This window comes from Momordica charantia (assembly GCF_013281855.1).
Source record: "Momordica charantia cultivar OHB3-1 chromosome 9 unlocalized genomic scaffold, Mcharantia_2.0 BLBB01000009.1, whole genome shotgun sequence".
Classification (NCBI taxonomy): Eukaryota; Viridiplantae; Streptophyta; class Magnoliopsida; order Cucurbitales; family Cucurbitaceae; genus Momordica; species Momordica charantia.
Genome location: NW_028275167.1, coordinates 4,331,803 through 4,354,110, shown reverse-complemented (window position 1 = coordinate 4,354,110; position 22,308 = coordinate 4,331,803). Strand labels below are relative to the sequence as shown.

The 22,308-nt window shown below is 35.4% G+C and overlaps 2 protein-coding genes across 6 annotated transcripts; one reads left to right on the top strand and one right to left on the bottom strand.

Moving 5' to 3' along the window:
• Positions 1-892: 892 nt before the first annotated feature.
• LOC111020212 (large ribosomal subunit protein uL1c) lies at positions 893-4,761 on the top strand. Its single transcript, XM_022296812.2, has 7 exons — positions 893-1,402; positions 1,898-2,077; positions 2,198-2,252; positions 3,369-3,496; positions 3,926-4,009; positions 4,132-4,257; positions 4,354-4,761. The coding sequence occupies exons 1-7, from the start codon at positions 1,034-1,036 to the stop codon at positions 4,492-4,494; spliced, it is 1,083 nt and encodes a 360-aa protein (XP_022152504.1). The 5' UTR covers positions 893-1,033; the 3' UTR covers positions 4,495-4,761.
• Positions 4,762-5,133: 372 nt separating this feature from the next.
• On the bottom strand, positions 5,134-22,193 carry SMC5 (structural maintenance of chromosomes 5). Of its 5 annotated transcripts, none has more exons than XM_022290349.2 (31): positions 21,943-22,192; positions 17,742-17,919; positions 17,482-17,635; positions 16,827-16,900; positions 16,541-16,690; positions 16,192-16,296; positions 15,660-15,805; positions 14,243-14,354; positions 14,011-14,166; positions 13,390-13,511; positions 13,164-13,308; positions 13,000-13,065; positions 12,771-12,899; positions 12,599-12,697; positions 12,287-12,452; positions 12,048-12,193; positions 11,819-11,882; positions 11,615-11,739; positions 11,391-11,468; positions 11,121-11,193; positions 10,694-10,797; positions 8,989-9,105; positions 8,834-8,911; positions 8,378-8,477; positions 8,233-8,287; positions 7,091-7,139; positions 6,921-7,008; positions 6,772-6,844; positions 5,734-5,837; positions 5,561-5,654; positions 5,134-5,447 (listed from the first exon to the last, which is right to left on the bottom strand). In XM_022290349.2, the coding sequence occupies exons 1-30, from the start codon at positions 21,984-21,986 to the stop codon at positions 5,593-5,595; spliced, it is 3,162 nt and encodes a 1,053-aa protein (XP_022146041.1). In that variant the 5' UTR covers positions 21,987-22,192; the 3' UTR covers positions 5,134-5,447; positions 5,561-5,592. The 5 variants fall into 5 exon arrangements, 4 of the variants coding, with proteins under 4 accessions (XP_022146041.1, XP_087973333.1, XP_087973334.1 ...); XM_088117207.1 differs by having other exon boundaries at positions 5,134-5,654; positions 21,943-22,058; positions 22,131-22,171; XM_088117208.1 differs by lacking the exon at positions 21,943-22,192 and having other exon boundaries at positions 5,134-5,654; positions 17,482-17,677; positions 17,795-17,919.
• Positions 22,194-22,308: the final 115 nt, after the last annotated feature.

Sequence of the window (22,308 nt, the reverse complement as noted above, 5' to 3'; positions counted from 1 at the left end):
AAATATATAATATATAATAATAATTTTTAAAAATCATGATCAGAATTCGGGCAGGAACCCTCCATTCTACTTGTCACAATTAAAGTTTGTTTAGTATAAGAAGTGGGAATGATAATTTAAACTCACCACCTTTTAGTCGAGATAAGTGACTAAATCATTTGAGTCAGTTAACAAAGCAAGGGTTAGAGGTAATTACAATAAAGACGTGAAAAATATAATAATAATTTGATGGGGAAGGAGGATTATGCCCTATGGACTCAACAATATATATATCTATCTTTATTTTTTCTTTTTCTTTTTTTTTGATAAATTTTGTACACATCCATCCAATATCGTGCAAACAACGAAGATAATAAAGAAAAAATGTAATTATTTTATAACAAGATAATTATTCAAAAGGCAACAAATTTATACTAAAATTACACTGCAATATCATTTATTGTTAAAAATTTAAAAGTATTACATTAATAATTGAGATTAAAGGAATGTAATATCAATACATTAACTATTAAACATAAGTTAGACAAATTAATTCTTATATATTTTCACATTATCAAATGCTGCAGGGTTAGATGGGTGTTCCATAAGATTAATGAAGATGCGTGTAAATTGACCCAAATTACGTTTGAATTTGCGAACTTACCAAATTCATGGGTTTAATTGAAGTTATTGTTATAAAGCCGGATCAAGTAAACAGTGGATTAGATTCACAATTAGAAAGCTGAATGAAATGAAACAAAGAGGTAGAAAGCAAAAATACAAGGGAGAAGAACTTGAAAAGATGAAGAAGATAGGCGCAACAAAGGACCCACTTCCTAAAATTTCACCTCTTTTTCTTTTTCACTTTCATTTCTAATATTCTACGCCCCAAATGACCGCAATAAACATCCATTACTGATTACATTTCGATTTTCATTACTACCATCGCCCAGAATCTCTCTTCTTATCTCTTCCATTTCTATGTTGATAGACTGCCAGAACCAGAACCAGAAACTTCTTCTTCTTCTTCTATTGGACAGACTGAGCTTCCCCAATGGCAATGGCCACTTGTAGTCCCACTGCGCGCTCGTCCCTTACGATGGCGCACACTTCTTCAGTACACCCTCAAGACATTCCCTCCCTTCTCTCCTTCAGGCCCATGGCTGCCTCTTCAACCGCCACCATCTTCTCTTTATGCCACCCCTTAACTGTGCAGCGCAGGGGAGGGAGGTCCATCAATTGGGTCGACCTTAATTTTAGGAGAGAATCTAGGGATCATTTGGTTGTGGCTGCTTTGGCAGCGGAAATTGAGGTGGCTGAGGTTGTGGAAGAGAATGGAGAGGAGGGAGTTGCTGGATTAGCTACTTCGGTTGTGCCCAAGCTGAAGAGAGGGAAGGCTGCATTGCCTCTTAAAAGGGACAGAGTAAGCTTAAGCTCTTGTATTTGGCTGTTTTCAATCCTGTTGACTGGCTTGTTGATGTGGGTTTAGGGATTGATTGGTGGGTTTTGCTTCATTTTAGGTTTTCTTTCTGTTTCATTGTTTGTCTTCTCTTCCACGAGCTAGCCTGGTTTTCTGGGGTTCTTCATTTATTTTTTTTCTCCTTTTGTTGTTTTTATTGTTGTCTGAGCTCATAATTTTTGAGTTGAGAACAGAAATGTGTCTTCTAAAGGGTCATGTATGAAGTCTCAAGAGATCAAATAGTTTCAAAATGAAATGAATCCATTAGATGGAACCATACTTCCTATTTGGGAAATACAGATTCCATAGGTGGACTGTTCCCTCTAAAAGTTTTGCACAGGCGTCCCTAGTTTTTTTGTTCTTACTGTTAGGCGTGTTCTTTTAAAATATGTATTTTCTGTCTCCACTTATTGTTGCTGCATCAGTTCTGACATGAAACTGTGTTCTGGAAATATGCAGACCAGGTCTAAGAGGTTCCTGGAAATTCAAAAATTGAGGGAAAGCAAAAAAGAGTATGACTTGAAAACTGCAATATCTTTACTGAAGCAAATGTCTAGCACAAAATTTGTGGAAACCGCTGAAGCCCACTTCCGATTAAACATCGATCCCAAATATAATGATCAACAGCTGAGAGCAACAGTAAGTCTTTTTGATAATTGGATGATAATTGAAACATATAGTTAAATGTCCAACCAACTACTTGATTATAATTTCTACTATGTCTATGTTCTTCATCACCAATGCTCGCTTTTATTATAGGTAAATCTGCCCAAGGGAACTGGGCAGACGGTCAAGGTAGCTGTTCTTACTCAAGGTAGTTACAAAATTTGACTTATATGATCTTTTCATTGGTTAGGGTAACGTATAACTTTCATTGGTAGATGTAACTTTAGTTTTCAATTAGTTTGGCTTCATTTATTCACTTGTGCAGAACCAGTGTTTCCTGATTGAAAAGGATATCAACATTTTATGCAACTAGTAACCTAAGAGGTGCCCTAGTGTTGTGGGTTTGTGACTTTTGAAGATACCATCCAACTCTTGGGTTCAAGCCCCTAGGTCAAAAACTTAACAACTTAAAATTGTTCTTGTCTCCTAGAGTTGGCTTTGAGGTGTGCGAAACTCCCGGGGTTAGTGAATGCAGGGCCATGAGCATAATGCAAGAAGTGAGATATCCAGTACTCCAGTTATTAGTTAAAAGAACAAAAAAAAAATGTTATGCAACTAGTTATATGAGCTTTAACGGTATATTGTCTTCAGTCTTTGTGAAATTATGTGGTGAACCCTCGATTTAAAAGATGGAGGTTGCTTGCTTGATTGAAAACAGATATTTTAATGAGATTGCTTTAACTATCTGGAGGGATTATTTATACGAACTTCTTCCTATTGAGTGAATCTTCACTTCTTAACTTGTGGGTGCATATGTATCATGACATTTGGAGGCCATAGATAAAGAAAACTATTACCACCTCAAAGGTTGATGGTTCAATTTTCCACCCCCACAATTATTGAAATAAAACAGGACCTGGGTGTGCATACGATACGTGGCATTTGGAGGATGAAAATATTTGTTAGGTCCCAGTTTAAATCTTTGTACAGCTTTGCAGTTGTTGGCTAATGCTGATAAGTCGGTTTTCTATTGATTTGGGTCATATGTAATTGGAGAGATGTATTCTTGGATTGGAGCTAAGCTTTTTTAACTCCTCTTTTTTAATCTTTGTTCTTTATATTTCTTTTTAATGTGGATTCCCGATTTGCCTCCACCCCATGAGTCAACTACGGATTCGAGATTCAGCTTGTTTTGGCTATTTACCGAGTTGCTTTTTCAACTATGCTATTTGTGTCTGTATTATATCTATTGACACGATGCTTCTCTCTTTCCCTTTTCTTTTTCTTCCTCTCAATTGATCTCATTGCTTTCTGAATTATAAAGGTGAAAAATTCGACGAAGCGAAAAATGCAGGAGCAGATTTGGTTGGTGGTGAGGATTTGATTGAACAGATCAAAGGAGGTTTCATGGAATTTGACAAGTTAATTGCTTCACCAGATATGATGCCAAAGGTGTGTCTCTTGCATCTTTTTCCTATCATACACTATGGTGGCTTTCCAAAAATATAAATATTGTAAGCATTCTTTATCAGTTGGAATGAAGCATATTCTCCATTTAATTGGAAATTATTACTAAGCACATTTCTAAGTTTCTCATATGCAACTAAATTTTTTTCCTCCAATGCTTGTATGGAAAATATTCTTGGCTGCCTCTTATTCCATCTACGACCTGCATTAAGCTAAAATACGTCGTTGTGTCCGTGTCACAGAATAAAAGAGACTGGATAGAATAAAGCCAAATGAAATTTAACTGATATCTTTGTGAATAGTTTCGGTGGTCATTTTCGGAATTGATGCCAATCTTGAGATATATTTGTTAGTTGTGGCAACTATGTAAATGAACCGTTAATTTCATATTCATGTCCTTTCTGTTCGCACCAGGTTGCTAGTCTAGGGAAGCTTCTAGGACCTCGAGGACTGATGCCGAATCCAAAAGCTGGCACCGTCACAACAAATATACCTCAGGTATATATTTGATCCATCTACATTGTATAAAATTGTACATACATACATACACAAGGAAAAAACCAGAAAGAGGGGAAGGTTTTACTTGAGATATTGAATGATATAGCTTTATCCTGTTACAGGCTATAGCAGAATTCAAGCAGGGAAAAGTCGAATATAGAGCGGATAAAACTGGGATTGTTCACTTGCCTTTTGGGAAGGCAGACTTTTCTGAAGACGACCTCCTTGTGAATTTGCTTGCTGCAGTAGTATGTTCTTTCCTGATCTTAGATTTTCAAGACCTTAATTGGTTTCTAAATTTTACGAGTCGTCACCATATTGATTCGTTCGCATTAATCTAACAGAAATCAGTAGAAGTGAACAAGCCAACGGGTGCTAAAGGAGTATACTGGAAGAGCGCACATATATGCTCGTCGATGGGGCCTTCGATTCGATTGAACATAAGGGAAATGCTTGATTACAAGATCCCATCATCAAATGCTTGAAGAATTTTACTCTACACCTGTAAATGTCTTCTTCAATCTGTTCAATCTCAGCCCTCTTGGATGCGTCTTTCGATCGTTTTCAGCAGCCGAACGGTTGGTTAGAACGGTTAGAAAGTTATTATAGTGTCGGAAGAAAGAAGAGAGCTTGGTGGTTATCCAGGGTTGAAGAGTTGTTGAAACTTGGAAACTGCATATTCATTTGTTTCTGAAGTGATTTAAAGTAGCTCAGTTTTGTTATTGTTATTGGTATCAATCATTTTCACCTCATCTGATTATTGTTTATTTCTCTCTCTCTCTCTCTCTCTCTTTTTTTCTTTTTTTTTTCCCGACAAAAAGTAACGGAGGGAGAAAAACTTTACATTAATTGGATAAATTTACAGAATTATTGCCGACTTCATTTTAAAATTAGTTTTGCCTATATGATATTTTTGAAGAGGCAATGAAAGAGATGTTCTGTATTGACCGAAATTTGAAGATTAAATTTGTAGGGGTAGTATTGGAAAACTATCCTTATTTTTCGTTTCACATTTTTAAGAAACATTTCCAAAATTTCTGGTTTTTCATTCAGTTTTTTGTTTTCAAAACATAAGCATTATTTTATCATTCTTATATGAGATAAAAAAATTATTAAACATATAATTAGTTTAAGTTGCTTTCTCAAGTTTGTTAGTAAAGAGAAAATAAAGAGAAGATAAATCTCCTCAAGTCTGGAAAGTTGCAAACATCGTCTAGATGAGTTTGGCAAAAAAATGACTGCTTTCAACAACACATTTTTCCTAAATACAAAATTAATCTACCAGAAGGTGCTACCATGAGTAACATTTAAGAAGAAGCAGATGGGATTTTAGCTTCCTAAGAACACCATAGACAGCAATAGTTATCTCAAGAACCCTGCTAATCGTTGTAGCATCCTTCATTTTGCTCAATATGATCGAAAGCTTTACAAAAGAAACCTACACAAAACGAAAGCACAAATTACACAATCGTTTATGGGACTAGGCAGCCATTTAATGTGAGAAAGAACTTGGTTCACTTCCGAGAGAAGCCTCCTGTAATCAAACTTCACCTTCCCCGGCATGGCAATTCGCTAATCGTCAATCAACATCGGCTTTCTCCTACATAGTTCATCAATGTTCCCCAGCTATCTCCATTGCTCCAAGCTGTTGTACAAAAAATTTTACGTGGGTTGGTGCGAATCGATATTCCTCGAGAAACAAAGCAAAAGAAAATGAAGAAAACCTCTAGAGGGCTGCTCGATCCACGGTCCATTCATTATATTCAGTATGCTACAGGCCTCACTATATTCCAACTCTGGAAGTAACTTTGGAGTAAGTAGGAAACACCTGAAAAACATTATTACAAAGCTATAATGTTTGGTTCACGGGATATATTTTGTACAAATACAGATTCAACTTGTTCCACAGCAAACTCATGTATGAAGCAGTGTATAGAAGAGTTATTTGTGGTCATGATCTCGTTTTTGTTTCAATTTTAATATTTTGCTGTCTCTATTTTTTTTTCTCTACAAATTTCTCAAATTGTGTAAATCTTGGAATAGAAAAACATACTTTCTATTTCCAATTTTATTAAAAACTAATGAACTTTTTAAATTAATATTTACAAACTGAAAATTATAAAATAAAACTAAGGATAAATAAATGATAAATTAGGCTTTTGGTATCTGAAGATTAAATTCAAAATTTATTTGGTTTGTACCTCTAAGAAAATGACAGTCTATGTCTAACTTAAATCCCTGAATTGCAGAAAAAGATTCTAAGTGGTTCTGGGAATAAAATGATGTCAAGGATCTTAACAAAAAGTTGACATAATAGCTGATTAGACATGTTAGGCGTTCAGGTGGAAATGCTTATGTAGTTATGCGACTTTTTCTTCAGCTAATAAATGATTATTTTACTTACTAAATTTATTATTAATTTCTTATCACTCTCACGACCCTAAATGTAGATATATGCGTTGCAAATCAGGTCATTGGTTGAGAGAGATAATAAATTGATTACAAAAACCTAATAAGCAAAAACGTAGTGAGTACGAGAGGGACCAAGAAAGAGGCTTTTAAGCATTTTTTTTTTATTTTTCTTTTCAATTCAAAAATATATCTTTTTATATATAGTCAAAAATCAAAAGAACTTTTAGCATATGGGAAAAACTATCCAGACATTATGAGAATAGTTATACTAGGGCCAGAACTAACTGTCAGCACAGCCTGCTCAACCAGAGTCTAAATCATGATGTCAAGTTAAAGTATTTAGTGCTCACTGTGGTGTATTTGTTTGGCTGGCAGCTCTCACCAATTGCTGGAACATCTTCCGTTCATTTATGGGATCCATTCCTGTCGAAAGTCAATAGCAAAATCGAGTTACATCACTTGTTTGTGCCAGTAGACGATAATTCACATGGCTACTTACCTTGGTTTATCTCGTCAACTACTCTAAACGGGCAGTTGGTAAGGTCTTGAAGGGAAACAAGATAGAGAATTGTTGACACTGAGCGTTCCTAGCAAATTAAAGATCAAAAGCATTATAAAACAGCTACCTAGTTCCAATCAAGAAAAGAAGACTGCAATGAGCTGTAATACCCCTCCAGATTGATGATGTGCACTGAGAACCTGAAGTTGACCTGCTTGTCTGTTAATAGCATTTCAAGATATAAGAAATGTAATAAATAAATGTAACAATTGCAGTGTTTTCAAGACGCAAGGCGCACCTCAAGGCGACGAGCCTCGTTATCGTCTCAAGGCGAGAGTGAAATGAGGCGCACTTAATAAAATAATAAATAAATATTATATATAACAATTTTATGTATTAAAAATACTCTGGATTAAGTAAAATAAAATTTTTTAATTTAATAAGATATTAATAAAATTAGTGGTTAAATAGAATACTAAAATTAAATAAAACTTAAATCATAAATTAACTTAAATAAAAGAATTCCTAGCCATACAATAGCATTACCATAAATATGTAAAGACTGAACAGAGTTGGGCACAGTCACAACAATAAACTGAATAGTCAACTGAAAGGTAAATGCACAAAATACTCGATTTTAGTATACAATTCCTAGCCATACAGCCACCATAGCTAAGACACTCAGTATAATGCCATTTAATCAAACCAAACCCAAGCAGAAGACTGAATAAAATATCCCGTTTTACTTGGGGTTTCCCTGTGGACTTGCCAAAAAGTATGCAAATTTTCCTTTATTTTTCTACTCTTCAGGATTGGATGTAATTTTTCTATTAGTATATAGTTCTCGCCGCCTTTGATAGAATATGTCAAAGTATAAGATACTTCTTTTAGAAACTGGATAGATATTAAATGACATCCAATAATTTGGAAGTTCTTAACAGATCTATTGAAATACTTGTCAATAATAAAAGAACGAATTTCCAGGTAGTCAGACTGAGTCATGTCTAAACCTAGAAATGAAGTGAAAAATAAAATGGGTTAGACCACCAGTACTTGAATATCATTTGATAACGATAAAAAGTGAAATATCTTGGCTAGTACTCCCCACGTAACAATGATTTGAAAATACATCTTAATCAACCCATGCCAATGAGATGAGTCAGATAACTTAGTCTCTGCAATTCAGATACATTTAATTAGAAATCGTATTCAAGCGTGAAAAATAAAATCTTATTAGCAGCCCTAGTACATGGTAGCTTAGCTGCAGTAAATATATTTAGATCTTATTGCGGGTGTCGAAAGCTAAGCTCACCTGAACTTTACTTTAATAAGTATCCCAAATTGATCGAAGTCCATATCATGCTCATCTAAGAGGAAAAAAACCATCGCAAGGAAATTAAGGATAAAGAAAAAGTTCCCAGGACGTAAATTTTCAGGAGATCACTAAATTTCAGTACCCAATAACACTTCTCCAGCAACAGCCATCTCTTGAAAGTTGCGGCTAAAAGTCTCATTTATCTGAGAAACAAGTCTTCTTAATGTTGGGAGCCAATTTCCCTGCAATTAGTAATTGATTATTACCAAGATATCTTTCTAGTAATTTAGAAGCATCAGCAAATACGTACATCACAAGATGGCTTGCTAAACAAGACCTGCTAGAAATCACGGCTAATGTGAGCAAAGGAAAAACCAGCCCCAGAAAATACTACCATTTGGATGATTAGTGATTCATTAAATGTCACTGCTCAACATTCCCCCCCCCCCCCCCCCCCCCCCCCAGCTTCCATGGCAAAAGAGATCTACGAAAGTTTGAAAAAGGCACCAGCACCAATAGACACGTTCACTTAAACTAGTACAGTCCAAACATGCAGAACAGTAAACTTCGCTATTGCACAAAATGGAGTGATCCATACCTTCAGCTCATCAACTTTATCCATACACTTCCTTAGTTCATGTTTATCAGCTTCTAGTTTTCGTGCAATGGTATCTATCTGCAATGTAACAGCATAAACATACCAAGCATGCATAAGCAACCAACCAATTTGATAATAAGATGACGGAACCTTACCTGACGCTGACGATGTTCATATTCCTCAAGCACATTGTGGTTTAAGAACAGAATGGAATTAGCTTGAGAAATATTATCTTGAATAGCAGCCTCTAGTTCCTCAATTGTAGTAGGCATCTATGCAAAAAATGAAAGACGTCATTCCCAACATAATTTTTTTTTTGTAGTACGAATAACGAATCAAGTAAGGGTAGCCTCATTCCAACAATCTTGCACTGACAATTTTTGAGTTCGCAATTGAGAAAATGGAAGAAAAAGAAAGTTTAAGGGGCTGAGGCCAATCCAAAGATCATTAATGTTTACGAAAGAAAACATGCAAAGGGTGGGAATGGGATCAATAAGAATATGAGGAGCAAATGTATTCATTGAAGCCTTAATCACAAAGAATAGGAAGGGACAAAAGGGTAGTAGCATAAATAGTAGTTGAAGCAGGGTAGGAGGTTATGCTTTTGCTTAAAAATAGAAGTAACTCAGAATTAGGAGAGAGAGGAACTCTCAAATTTCCCTAGACTGCAACTTGCACTCTCTAATTCCAAGAGAGTTCTATCAAGATCCTCCAAAATTCAGATGCTATTCCATCTCCCAACTTGTAAAGAATGTATTTTATATAAAAGGAAATTGGTCTTCGCAGTTTCTCTCCAAGGACTGTTTTGCCCTTCCAGAGGGCTTAGCTTAGAGAATCAACCTTGATCCTCCATACCTGCTTTTAACTGTGATCCTCCAAAGACCGCTTTATTCTTGATTAGATCTGTAAATCCATATAGTGAGGCTAGCGTGCCTGTTTTGTTTTTGTTTTTTGTTTTTCTTTTCCTGAGATTTCCAACCACCAAGCCTCCCAAATAGAAAGGAAGAGTGGCATTTGAAACATTTACAAGGTGGTTCCCTCCTTCAAGACTTGCCCCTTCCCACAAAAAGTCCGAAGAATTTCTTCAAAATTTAGCCAACTTTAACCAAAATACGAAAAATTGAAAGATAATATGGGGAACACTAATTCCTCCACCTCCTCCAAGTTTCAACAACAAAATACGGGGAGCATAAAGCAAGATAAGTCTTCTGCCTTTGGGAATATGGAAGCCTATCTACTCAGCTAATTTACCTCTCACTCTATCAATAATATTATTATTTTTATATGAAACTTTCAGAACCTTTCATTAAAACAAAAAACCGAAAGATACAACCAAAGGGCTGGGGTAGAGGTAAACCCACCCAAAGAAGCTAAACCAACTCTTTCCAATTGTTCATGAACAAGGAAAGGTTGTGATTACAAAAGAATTCCCTATAATTAATACACTATCAATAATTTTTTTTTGAACAAGAAACAAACTTTTCCGGAAGAAAAAAAGTTCAAGGATACAAGCTCCCAAGGGAAGCGAAAAAGGAAAAAGAAAAAACAAACAGCACATAGAAAACAAAAACCCATAAAAATATGAGAACTGAAGTGTGCATTGCATGATTTGCTCTAAAATACCTCTCTCTTTTTAAAAGTAGTATTCTTGATCAATTTGTTCCTTTTCATTAATAATGAGAAAGTTCGTATGTTGTTAAAAAAAACCAGGTATAAAACCATGTGTTTATAGAATTAGCAAAAGCTCAAAGTTATCTACTAAGAGCATAAATTTGCCTGCAATATATCATGCCTCATTAGTCATCACTCAAAATCACTGCAAGCCAAAAAAATTAAGTTTCAATTAGAACACAGGAAAACCTCAAGAAATTCCTTCTCAAGGTCAGGTGTGATCACGGCAATAGATTCTGCATTCTTCTTGGCAACTGAAAGTTGCTGTCGATAGTCCTCGACTTCCTTCTTGCCTGGAAAAAGGATCAAAGTAATTAATGAAAATTAGGATCAGCAAAATGAAGAGAAAACAAAAAGAGGAGCAAAGTTATGAGCTAAATATTTCATGCATTTGAAAAGAACCAAAAGAAAAGGCAAAGCAACTTCAATGAAAGATCAAAGATGAAATCGTTTGAAATATTGAGTCTATTTTATGCATTGGCAACAAGTAATTTGTAAGACGCATAGTATGATAACCAGAATATATGCAATAGAAACATCCAAAAATTATTTCTACAAATCATTTAGAAATTATATCAGGCTGACAGAAAGAAACATAAATTTGGGCACAACTCACAGTACTCAAACTGCACTGACGCTTGCAGAGCAACCTTTTCATGCTGCTTCAGATTTACCTCCAATTCTCTGATCTAAGATATAATCATAAGAAACTAGTAAATATCCAGAAAAAGAACAAAATAAAACTGGAAATGAAGCACTTTGGAGTGTCAATGGAATCCCATTTAAAAACAAGCAGAGAACTGAAGACAAAGGTTCATTTGAAATCCTAAGTAGCATGCATTGTTGTAATTAAATATAATTTCAATAACTTTAGCCTCCAAATTACCTTTGCATCAATTTCAATGGAGGACATATGATTCTTAGTTAAGCTCTGTCTATAAGAAACGGCCTCAACAAGCAAATGCTGTCAATGAAAAAAATCAAGTTTAAATATATATAACTGCCTTCATGAACAAAATTGATTCTTTGAAAAATTGGGTGCTAACTCCAAACAATGATGAGAAAGATATAAATACAAAGATAAAAAAGATTCAAAATGCAATATCTCACCTTAATTTCAATTGCACGATGGAACCTTTGAATGTTAAAATTTGCAGCTTGATCCACAAGCTTGGCCAAAACAGTATCCAGGTCATCTTCCCGCTCCATAGATTCTAGCTTCTTTTTCCTTTGATCTAAATTACCGAAAGAATATATTCATTCACAAAATGAACGGTCAAAATTGCATAAACCTATTAACTACTTGGTACTTACCAATGCGATTTTCCATTTCACGGCGTTTTCTCTTCTCATGTTGCACAATACTTATAATGTCATCCTGCAAATGTTTTAGAGTTAATTTTGTATATTTCACGAGATAATACGTCTAAACCCAAATCACAAATGATTAAAGACTCGAGGAGCACACACACAACGAAGGTCATAATATAACCCAGTTTCAACAACAAATTGAAATTGATCATTTTGATTATTTCAGGTGTACCCGATGTTTGCGAAGTTTAGCTTCTTCATCCTCCATCAATCTTAGTTCATTCTGACACGATTTACAGTTTTCTTCTAAGGCAGAAACAGATTCTTCTAGCTCATTTTTCCTGGACCGAAGCCCATCAATTTCTCCCGCATCCAAGTCTAAAAAGTAAATAATAGGTTAATAAAAGTCATGTAATTCACAGGTTTCAAAGATTCTAAGAAGATCGCAAGAAAAGTTCTCTATATTCATACTGCACAAAAGAAGTCGTGAGCGATCAATTGGTTCCACACTTCCAGACATGTGACCACCATATCTAGAGCGAGACCATCGATAATGATTATCTGGAGTCCAAAAATCTAAAATTCCCAATTTTGAGACCTCATCGGCCTTCTGATCAGTTATCTTCGAACCAATATACTGGAAAGAGGGAAAAAAAATCATTTTTTAAAATATGTGAAAGGAAAAATGTTTCTGATACAAGTTATTCCACAGATTTCATAAAGTTGGGTCTCAGATTTAATAATAAAATTAACGTCATATTATATGGAATTTTGAAAGCATACTGAATGATCCAAACCAAACTGCATGGTTAAAACCTCCTTGACAGCTGCAGGAGCATCAAAAATTTGGTCTAGCCGGGAATACATGCCAAATGCACGAACCTGTTCATTCAATATACTTCATCATTAGAGACTAATACAAACGTAAATTCCAATTATCACCTCATTGACACACCTCCTCAGAAATCTCAAAATGCTGATTTGTGCGCCTTTCACCTCCCACATAGTTTAAGATAGGAACGCCAAATGAGCCCAAGTTTTTTACCATAACATCACGATCATCAGAATCTTGAGTTATGAAGGACTGTAATCAAGTAATTGTCACGATAATAAGGAAAATCAGAAGATCATATAGGAACAATTAATAGCTTGTGTCATAAATCCTAATAATAATAATTGAGTACCTTCCAGACATAGGACGGAATATGGCCTTCTAGGTAGTCAGCATGAATCCGATTTGACACATTAACCTAAGATAGCATACAGAACAAAGATGAAGGGGAGGAAAAGGCATCAAGCAGTAAGTAATAATAAAAAAGAAAAAACTTCTAGGTAATAACGTATGAACCTCAAGCAACACTGGACCATACACCTCCTTCTTGAACTCATGGCGGTGTTCTTGAAGCCAGTGATAGGCTTCAAAAATCTTCTCCGTTCCAGAATTTCTTAATGCCTGTAGTAGTTTTGTATTAGTATTCTCCATATCCTTTAACCTGAAAGAGGTACTTGACTGTAAGACGATAAATAACCAAAGAGAGGTAAATGAACAACTGATCAAATATTCTGATATGTACCTATCCAAGCATTGCCTCAAAGTAATTCTTTTTTGGGATATATTTCTTTCAATCTCTGACTTCACAAGCCTCTTCTGATTTGCACAAACTTCCAGCTCCAAAATTTGAGCACGCAACCGTTCCTGGTGATATATGATAGAATGGAGAACGCCATGGACTTTATAACTACCATATACAAACAGATACAAGGCACAAAAGTCATCAAGAATTCTTTACCACAGTTTTTGATCCAATACCATACAGAGAAGTAAAGCACCAAGAACCTCTTTGGTTACCTTATGATAAGTAACAAAAAATCAAACCTTGAAATAGGTCCTGGTTCCTACAATGTCTTTCTTGACAAGACAAACTTTAGAAAAATTTTCTAAAATGAACATAATAACAGAAAAAAGCCCTCCAAAGCACAAGATAACATAGAAACGGCCTTGAATTACAAAATAAGGCTCTTTACCAGATACGATCATAGAATATAGCCCCTCAATTTCTGTATTTTCTAAAAACTTTTCATTTATCAATGAAAAGTTTGTATCTTGTATAAAAAAAATATAGCCCCTCGATACTAAAACAGGTTAAAGAAAAGCTTTCAAAATAGAGAGAATCAGATATAAAAATTTAACTTACAATCTCATCTTTGGGGTGTTCGTAAGGAGGCAGATTCTGAAGTTCCAATTCAGCAGCCTCAAGTTCCTCTTTCGCTCGTAAGATTCTCTGTTGACGAGATTCTTCTTGTTTCCTTAAGTCTTCCATCTCTTTCAATTTTCCTTGCACTTGTACCCCCTACTATCAATGGAAATGTGTTGGAATAACCCAAGACCATAGGAGAGATTAAAAAAATACAAAAACTTTAACTTACCAAACGGTTTTCAGTTTCCTGAAGTTCCATCCTTTTCTTGTGATTATCATTAATGAGAGTGCTGTACTTTTTAATTTTAGCATCCAACTTTGCCTTCTCCAATTTTTGTTTCCTGAAATAGCCAATTGAAAAGTAAGCCAAACCACTAGCATAGGAGAATAAAGGAGATAACAAGGCAAGGTTTCTAAATATCACTTCTACCACCCCTAAACTTAAGATTCTTTTGTCAAAGCAAGTCTGGGAAGGTAAGGTTCTCAAGAAAGTAAAATTTTTCCTATGTCTCTTGCGCACAGAAGTATTTTTATTTATTTATTTTTTTTATAACCGGGAGTCAGAGCCTTGCACACAGAAGTATTAATACTCATTAAAGGCTCCCAAAGGAGTTTCTCAAATTGGACTATGTCTCCCTCTGGTTGCTTCCTCTGCCTTCAAAAATAATAAGTCCCAAGTTTTCAGCAGGATGTTATTTTATTTTGAGCTTTTTTAGGTTCTCTTGTTGCATCTCTATCCGTATCAAGGATTGGTTGGTTGAAGCTCTTTCTGGTTGGTGGTTTAAAGATAAGGCCAGAATTCTTTGGTAGTGTGTAGAGCTTCATATATACCAAAGAAAGTCAAGGTATTTTTGTGGTCCCTTGCATTATGCAAGATTGGAGAGCTATTCTCTTTTAGTTTGGTTTTTTGGGAAGGGGTCTTCTCGACCCCTGTCCTTTAGGCTGTTTTGTTTGCCCCTTGTGATCAATGAAAGTGTTTCTTATCCCAAAAAAATATATACCAAAGATTTCAAGCAAAGACCATAAGAGGCAGGAAGAAAGAGAAAGTATCCCATTTACAATAATATAAGTAAGAGAAATATTAGCAATATTATTAGGATATTAGGAGGGCATAATTGTCATTGGCAAGGAGTTCATAAGTGAAATGTAAGTTCATACTTGTCACTAGTGAAAGTAAGTTTCAATATGTGGTTCCTATCCTTTCTTGTTAAAATATATATATGTGTGTGGTTTCTCTCGTGTCAACACAATTCCATAAAACCATCCTCATAATCCTCTCTAAAGCCAAAGCCAAGTTTCAAGGGATCTTGAAAAGAGACAGGTAAATCACATGTACATGTGCCTATACCCATTTCAACATAAAAGAAGCAATCTAATTCACAACAATAAATTTTATTTCATTAAAACAACTTAAGCCCATGGTAAGTACAACCAGAAAAGTATGCAATAATCTGACAAGAAATGCATCCCCATTAGATTAGCAAAACCAAAAGATGTGCAAAAGCTAAAGTTCCAAGGACTAAAAAAAATTTAAAAAGAAACATTTTAATTATAGATTAGTGATCAGATCCTTAAAAAGATTACGCCAAACTCTTGATATTATAAGAAAAAGGATTATCATAAAAAGCTAAACCAAGTCAACATACTCAATTGGCTCCTTTAAATCATTCAAAGTCTTGGCAGCTTCATCCAACTTCTTTTTGGCATCCTTCTCCTTTTCCTTAACTTCCATATATTCAGCCTTTTTCATGTCATACTTCAGCCATGGCAGTTTCTTTTTCATGGACTCAACCTACAAATGACAGCACACAGGTAGCTATGGTCATCAGTCACGAAAGCACGCATATAACATGTAAAAGTTCATGGAAAAAAGAGCTAAGTTTCACATCTTTTTTGAGGATTTGGTTTGCTGATTTGTTATCAGGTTTTGGTTAGGCTAGAGTTTTCTCTGGTTTTGGTTAGTTTGTTGGTGTTTTGGCTGGTTTTATGGTTTGTTTTTTCTTTTTTCTTTTGGGGGCCGTTGTTTTGGCATTTTTTCTTTGGATGGTAGTTGGTTTTTGCTTATCTCCTTTTGGAGATAGTATTTTGAACACTTTGAATCATTTCATCTATCAATGAAAAGTTGTTTCTTGTTAAAAGAAATATATATACATATATATATTAAAAAAAGAACTAAACCTTTTTTAAAAGTTCATCTCTTTGACGAACACGCTCAACATCTTTCTCCTGCTCAACATTTAATGCCTTTAGCTGATCTAGGGTGTCTCCATTTTTCTCAACAGCCTAAAACCGAAAAAACAGAAAGTTGCATAAAGATACATGAGCATTTAATGCCTTGAGCTGATCCAAGGTGTCTTCAGTTTTCTCATCAGCCTAAAACCAAAAGGACAGCAAGTTGCAAAAAGATACATGAAGGTTCTTCTATTCTCCTTCCTTTTCCTTTTAATTATAAGAAGGCAGACAAAAAGGAAAAGGAACCAACAGGAAACAAGTCTCAAAAAGTGTATATAAGCTATTCTAAACTTACTCGTTCCATATTTTTTATGTCACGGCTTTTCTCAACAAGTGCACGATGTAGCATTGGAAGTTGAGGATCACCAACTGCCTTTTCAGTCTCTTCTAAAAGTTGCACAGGAGTTAATTTGGCGAACTCACAAACCCTATCCTGTGGTAAAAACTAAACCCCTCTCCCACAAGAGAAACAGTTAAATAAATCAGAAGAAACCAATTTAATTCACAGGAATATACATACATATGTTCATATATGTGTGTGTGTATATATATCATATAAAAGTTTGCTAAATTTTACTCACTTGAGTCAAATTATTAACTTGAATGTTAAACCTTTGGATGATTCCAGCTACATCTTTTTTTGGCACAACTTTTCCTGAAGATGGTCAACTACAAGTAAGAACAACTTTTTCTTGATAAGACAAGTAAGAACAACTTGACTATTCCCCTCTTCAAGAAAGGAATATAAATTAAAATTTTCAAAGGTATATAGCTTCTTCCTTAGACAAATATCTCATGAAAGAGTGGATTAGTGTAAAGGCAAGACTTTACATGACGGGAATCTAAATTTCTAGAAAATCCCACCAAGAAATATTCTCGAGGAAAAGGCATTAAGCGCTAAACGATAAGTGGTGGGATGGCCATATCATATGAAACACCGGGCAGAAAATGTAAGGGATTTTCAATGTAAGGAAAAGACTTTTAATGCATGCTCCTTTGTTTAAAGATATCTTTATATGGGAAATAAATAAATGAAAACAACCACAAAATCATGTCACGTTGACAGACAAAAAAACATGGTATTTCCTGCTGCAGCTGAAGACCACCTAAGGTTACCATTTAAAGATATTTCTTGACTTGCAGTTATCTGGTTCATAATCTCAAATGATTAATGAACTAATATCAGTTAAAAGGGTTGAAGAAACAAAGATATGGACCATGTACAAGATACCTTACCATTGAACAACCACTCAGATTTGTTATGTGTGTCCATTCTACGCATAATCGTAATATTCTCCTCTTTAGTACTCCCTCTCAAGGTTATTCTAACATAACCAGACTCCTCCCCACGCTTCACATATGCTCCAATACTGGTCGCTCTTCCAAGTAGCTGCGAAAGAAATATTCCAACCAATCTATTCTAGAAAACAATCTAGAAAAAAAAAAAAGATTGCCTCAGTGAAAGTATCAAGTATATTTATGGACATTTAACCAACCTGAGGTTCACCACCAAGACCAAGTGCAATAGCACATACAATAGAGCTTTTACCAGATCCATTGGGCCCAATTACAAGGTTCAGACGTGATCCAGGTTTACATTTCAAGTGGTTAAAGGTCATAAAGTTGTGAAGCTCAATCTCAATTATACTTCCAGGCATATAATCATCTTCCCCCCTAAAGAAACAGGGCAAAATATTTAGTATGATGTAAAACAAAAGTAACATATAAATTGCATATACATTTATTTAAACTCCAAATCTACATAAGAAAAATGAACATAAATACCATTGCAGCATTAACTTGGTGAAATTTCTGTTTCACAAATATTACGTTGTAGGGTCAGGCGGTTAAGTTGGCCTGGACACTCACGAATATCACAAGAAAAAAAAAACCACCTATAAGTATGCCTATACATTTAAGAGTGTATAGAATAGAGTACCTAATATAAGTTTTCTCTCTGATCCTAATTTTTTTCTAAATTTTTAAGCAAGTTGGTCTTTAATCAAAAGAAGCCTCAGTGTTGGGCCTGTTGGCAACTTCAAAAAAGGAACTTGAATCTTCAGGTTCCTCTTTTTCTAAAACCTCACACATTTGTGAGATATTCCTGTTTGGCAGCTTGAATCTTGGGTATGTTCTCCACATCATCCCGGTTAAAAGAAATTTCCTCAGAAACACATGTTAACCAAGACTTTTCCTGCGAGGTCATTTGGAGGGATCATTACCCAAAAAATATTAAATTCTTCGGTTCTTCCTATGGGAGGTTAGCCAAAAATCCATAAACACTTCAAAAAAGCTTAAAAGAAGACTACCCCATATGCATGGTTGTCAAAAACGTACGATACGTGTACGATTCAGAACGAAACGAAGGGTAAACGATTCAAATCGTATTTTGAACCTCAAATCCTGCGTATCGTACGTTTCAAATATCAAAACCGTAAAAAACGGAACGAATCGAATCGAATCGATTCAAGAAGGGGGGGGGGGGGTTTACTCACCTGGTCGTGCATTCCATGGCGTGAGAAGCAGTAGAAAAGGACGGAAGAAGAAGAAGGAAGAAGAAGAAGCGGCGGAAGAAGAAGAAGAAGAAGAAAGAAGAAGAAGAGGCGAAAGAAGAAGACAGGAAAAAGAAGAAGAAGAAAAGAAGAAGACAGAAAAAAGAAGAAGAAGAAATCGACGGAAAGCGGCGAAGCGAAGAATAATAAATTTATTATTAGAAAAAGATCGAATAAATTAGATTAGCTGTAATTGGGATTATAAAATTTAAAACTTAAAACAAAATTTATTTGTTGGGTTTGGCCCGTTTGGATAAAAGGGGGAGGAGGTGAAAGGTTTTTAATATTTTTAAATTATATATATTATATATAAACATTAAAAAAAACTTACAATACACGATACATTGAATTTCAATTACGATTTACGATTTACGATTCACTTTCACGATTTAACAACCTTAACCATATGTACATCTCTCCACATTGGTGCCCAAACTGCAATAATAGCTCAGATTCTCAACAAGACGTCTTCAGGACATGTAAGCTTGCAAGCACCTTTTGGAATCTCATCCTCTCTGCTTCTGGATGGTGTAGGGTGGTGGTCCTCCCTACAGACCCAAAGTCTCTTCTACAATATTCTTTGGTGGCTCACCCTTTCAAGAGGGAAATTCCAAAATTTTCAGAGATAAGGAGTTTTCATTTAATAGTTTATTTGAAGATATACTTATGCTAGTTGTATCTTGGTCTAAATATCCCCTTAGTATAGCTTTACCAATCTTTTATCCAATTGGAGACTTACTTTGTAACTCCTTTGGATGGGCTTCTTTCTTTTGTAATTTCATATCATCAATGAAATGGTTCTAAAAAAAATAAGGAACTTAGTCCTTCTAAATAGAATTGGAAGTCTAAGTTAGAATCAAATGCATTATGGATTGCTAATCAATGTTGGTCTGAGGAGATTTTAAGGTGGAAAATTGAGTTTAACCTTAATAATCTAAGACCATTGAGTGGGGCAACTTATCAAATCTACTCCAAGATATTGCCCTCAAACGCCATCCTTTCCTTACCCCATAAGATAGAACTTTCAACTGCCAAATAGCATCCCCAATGTTAGGTTGCAATAACTGGTACCTCTGGTTTTCTCAAGGCAAAAAACTAAATTTTAATGAACAGCTTTTAGAAAGAAAAAAATTCTCTCCCCATCCTCCTCATTTCTTATTTATTTTCTATCTTCTTCTCCCTTTCTCTTTCTCTCTGCCACTTCTCCCCTTTCCATTTCTTTCTTCTTCCATTATTTCTCTGTCTCCCTTTCTCTCTTCTCCCACCTCCCTCCTCATCTCCCTGTCTCTCTTTGCTTGCCTTTCCTTCTCTTCGTCTTTTCGTTTTCTTCCTTTTGTCCAAGTGTAGCTTACTTTTTAGCTCTTATCTCCTTCTCACTAGGTTTTTTTCTCTCTCGTTACTTCACTAAAAGCTCACTCTTGCATCAGTTTTGGCCAAAACTGACCAATCATCGGTCTAGTCGGTCAACTGGCGTCGTGCCGAGCTCTGACCGATAAAAGCACTCTGCCTGTTGTGAGCATCGATGAGTCCAAAATCGATGTGCACCCCTGAGTTCTAGAGCTAAAGGCAACAGTTTTCCACGAAAAAAGTTGAAGATTGATTCAGGTAATCTTGAACCTCTACCGAGAATGATTTGGAAGATCCAAAACAAAAATCAAAGTTAAGAATGGGTAGAAAAATACCTCAAGTCAGTATTTGATTGGCTCAATGCCAGGAAAACCCATTCTCGAAGAAGCGTGACCATATAGTTGAATCTCATTACCCTCTTGTGTGGTTATGGGGGCGTGCCTACTTTCCACTTTGTTACTATGGAGCCAGGCGGCAAGCAAGTGAATGTGATCCAGCCGGTGGTATACTTAACAATTAACACATACAAATAGGACAGGAAGTGGTGTTTGCAGCTTTCTAACTAGGAGAGAGCTTTGCAAGCTTCCCCTTGTAAAAAATAAATAAATAAACCAATCAAATTTCAAGAGGCTTCATAAATACTTATTTATGCGTTAAGTTTCCATTGGTCTATATTTCAAGAAAAATTATCCCTTCTTTTTCTTCCCCTTTTCCTCCCCTTTTCCTCTAGAATGCTTTCATGAGTTGATGTGAGGTCTAAAGGAAAAAATTGTCGAGGTTCTTACCATCCCAAATCCACCAGCTCATATGCAGGCTTAGGATGCTCACTTGGTTTTCGAGAGTTCATTGTTGAGTTGATGCTAAATGCCCTCAATCCATCAAGATTCATTCCAAAAGAATCTTTTACTTGTTGAAATCTCATCTTAAAATGAAGATTATGCACGAACGATGAGAACCCCCAAATTTATAAGAGAGAGGTCATAAAGGTTAATAAGTTCACAGAATAAGCTAGTTCCAAACCCGCAGTCCTTCCAGAACTGAAAGTAAGACCTATATCCTTTCATTCATTTAAACCTTTTCTTATCCAAAAAATTCATTTAAACCTTCAAAAGATATGAGGGTCGATGAATCAACTAAACAACACATGTCGTTGCAATAACAATAAGCATAAATGAATTAACTAAGACAGGACGTTTGGTATTTGTTACAGCTAATAGCTCCTCTCATTAGTTTTGGTCAGAGAGTGTAGCTAATTTTAGCTACTTTTCCAAATTGTATAATAGCGTGAATTTATTGTTCGGCCATATGCTGGGCATATGGTTGGTCCTCTTGCTTAGCCTTTTGATATATGTACTGTTAGTTAGTGACTTGTATTTAATGACAAGCTCATTGCTCAAGCTAATCATAACGAGCAACACTGAGCAGATTATTTCTAATTTCTGTTTTCCCTTTCCTTGCCTTTGTTATTTTGTAAAACTATTTCATAAAATATAAACAAAAATGGAAGGATGTAACAAATAATTCAATTAAAAAAACAGGGGTATTCCAGTGAAAAATCCTGCCTACCGAGGGCCACGAAAAGAAAAAACTAAACCAATGTGAAGATGCTGAACTTTCCCTCGTTCATTTTCCGAAACCACGAGAACAAAACGAAACTCGATGGGACTGGGCAAGTAAAACCCTAGCTCTAACCCCATTATCACACTGAAGTACAGAAAAGGTACGAAGATAATGTATAGTGGAATAAGAATAAATATATTTCAACGTGGGCCAAAAATTGAGTGATCGTATGACGGACCTCGTAATTCTAGGGCGCTTCGCACGATGCTCAGATTCCGCCATAGCATAAGCTTGCTCGAGCTTTCGAGATATGAAATTTCAAGTATCCCGTTGAATCCAGGTGACCAGTGAGAACTGAGAGTTAGGGTTTCAGTTCGAGACTGTGAACGGGACAGTCGGAAAAATGGCGTGAAGCAAAAATCGTACCGTTGAGCGCATGTCCCTTCGAGTTCTTTTCTGAACATACTCTTGTGGTTTCTTTTTTTCTTTTTTTTCTCTTTTCCTTTTAATTACCTTGAGATTTTTTTAAATCTACCGCGTACAATGTCCTTTTATATTTAATATGTATTTTTATACAATCTATAATTTGTTTCAGGGTAGGCGT

Excerpts from the sequence above, each read along its gene's own strand:
- LOC111020212 (XM_022296812.2), top strand. The coding sequence starts at position 1,034 with ATGGCAATGGCCACTTGTAGTCCCACTGCGCGCTCGTCCCTTACGATG. Across the intron at positions 3,497-3,925 it reads CACCAGATATGATGCCAAAG|GTTGCTAGTCTAGGGAAGCT; the intron begins GTGTGTCTCTTG and ends TGTTCGCACCAG. Across the intron at positions 4,010-4,131 it reads TCACAACAAATATACCTCAG|GCTATAGCAGAATTCAAGCA; the intron begins GTATATATTTGA and ends ATCCTGTTACAG.
- SMC5 (XM_022290349.2), bottom strand. The coding sequence starts at position 21,986 with ATGGCGGAATCTGAGCATCGTGCGAAGCGCCCTAGAATTACGAG. Across the intron at positions 17,920-21,942 it reads AAGCGCCCTAGAATTACGAG|GGGGGAAGATGATTATATGC; the intron begins GTCCGTCATACG and ends CTGTTTCTTTAG. Across the intron at positions 11,883-12,047 it reads CTAAACTTCGCAAACATCGG|GATGACATTATAAGTATTGT; the intron begins GTACACCTGAAA and ends AAACATTTGCAG.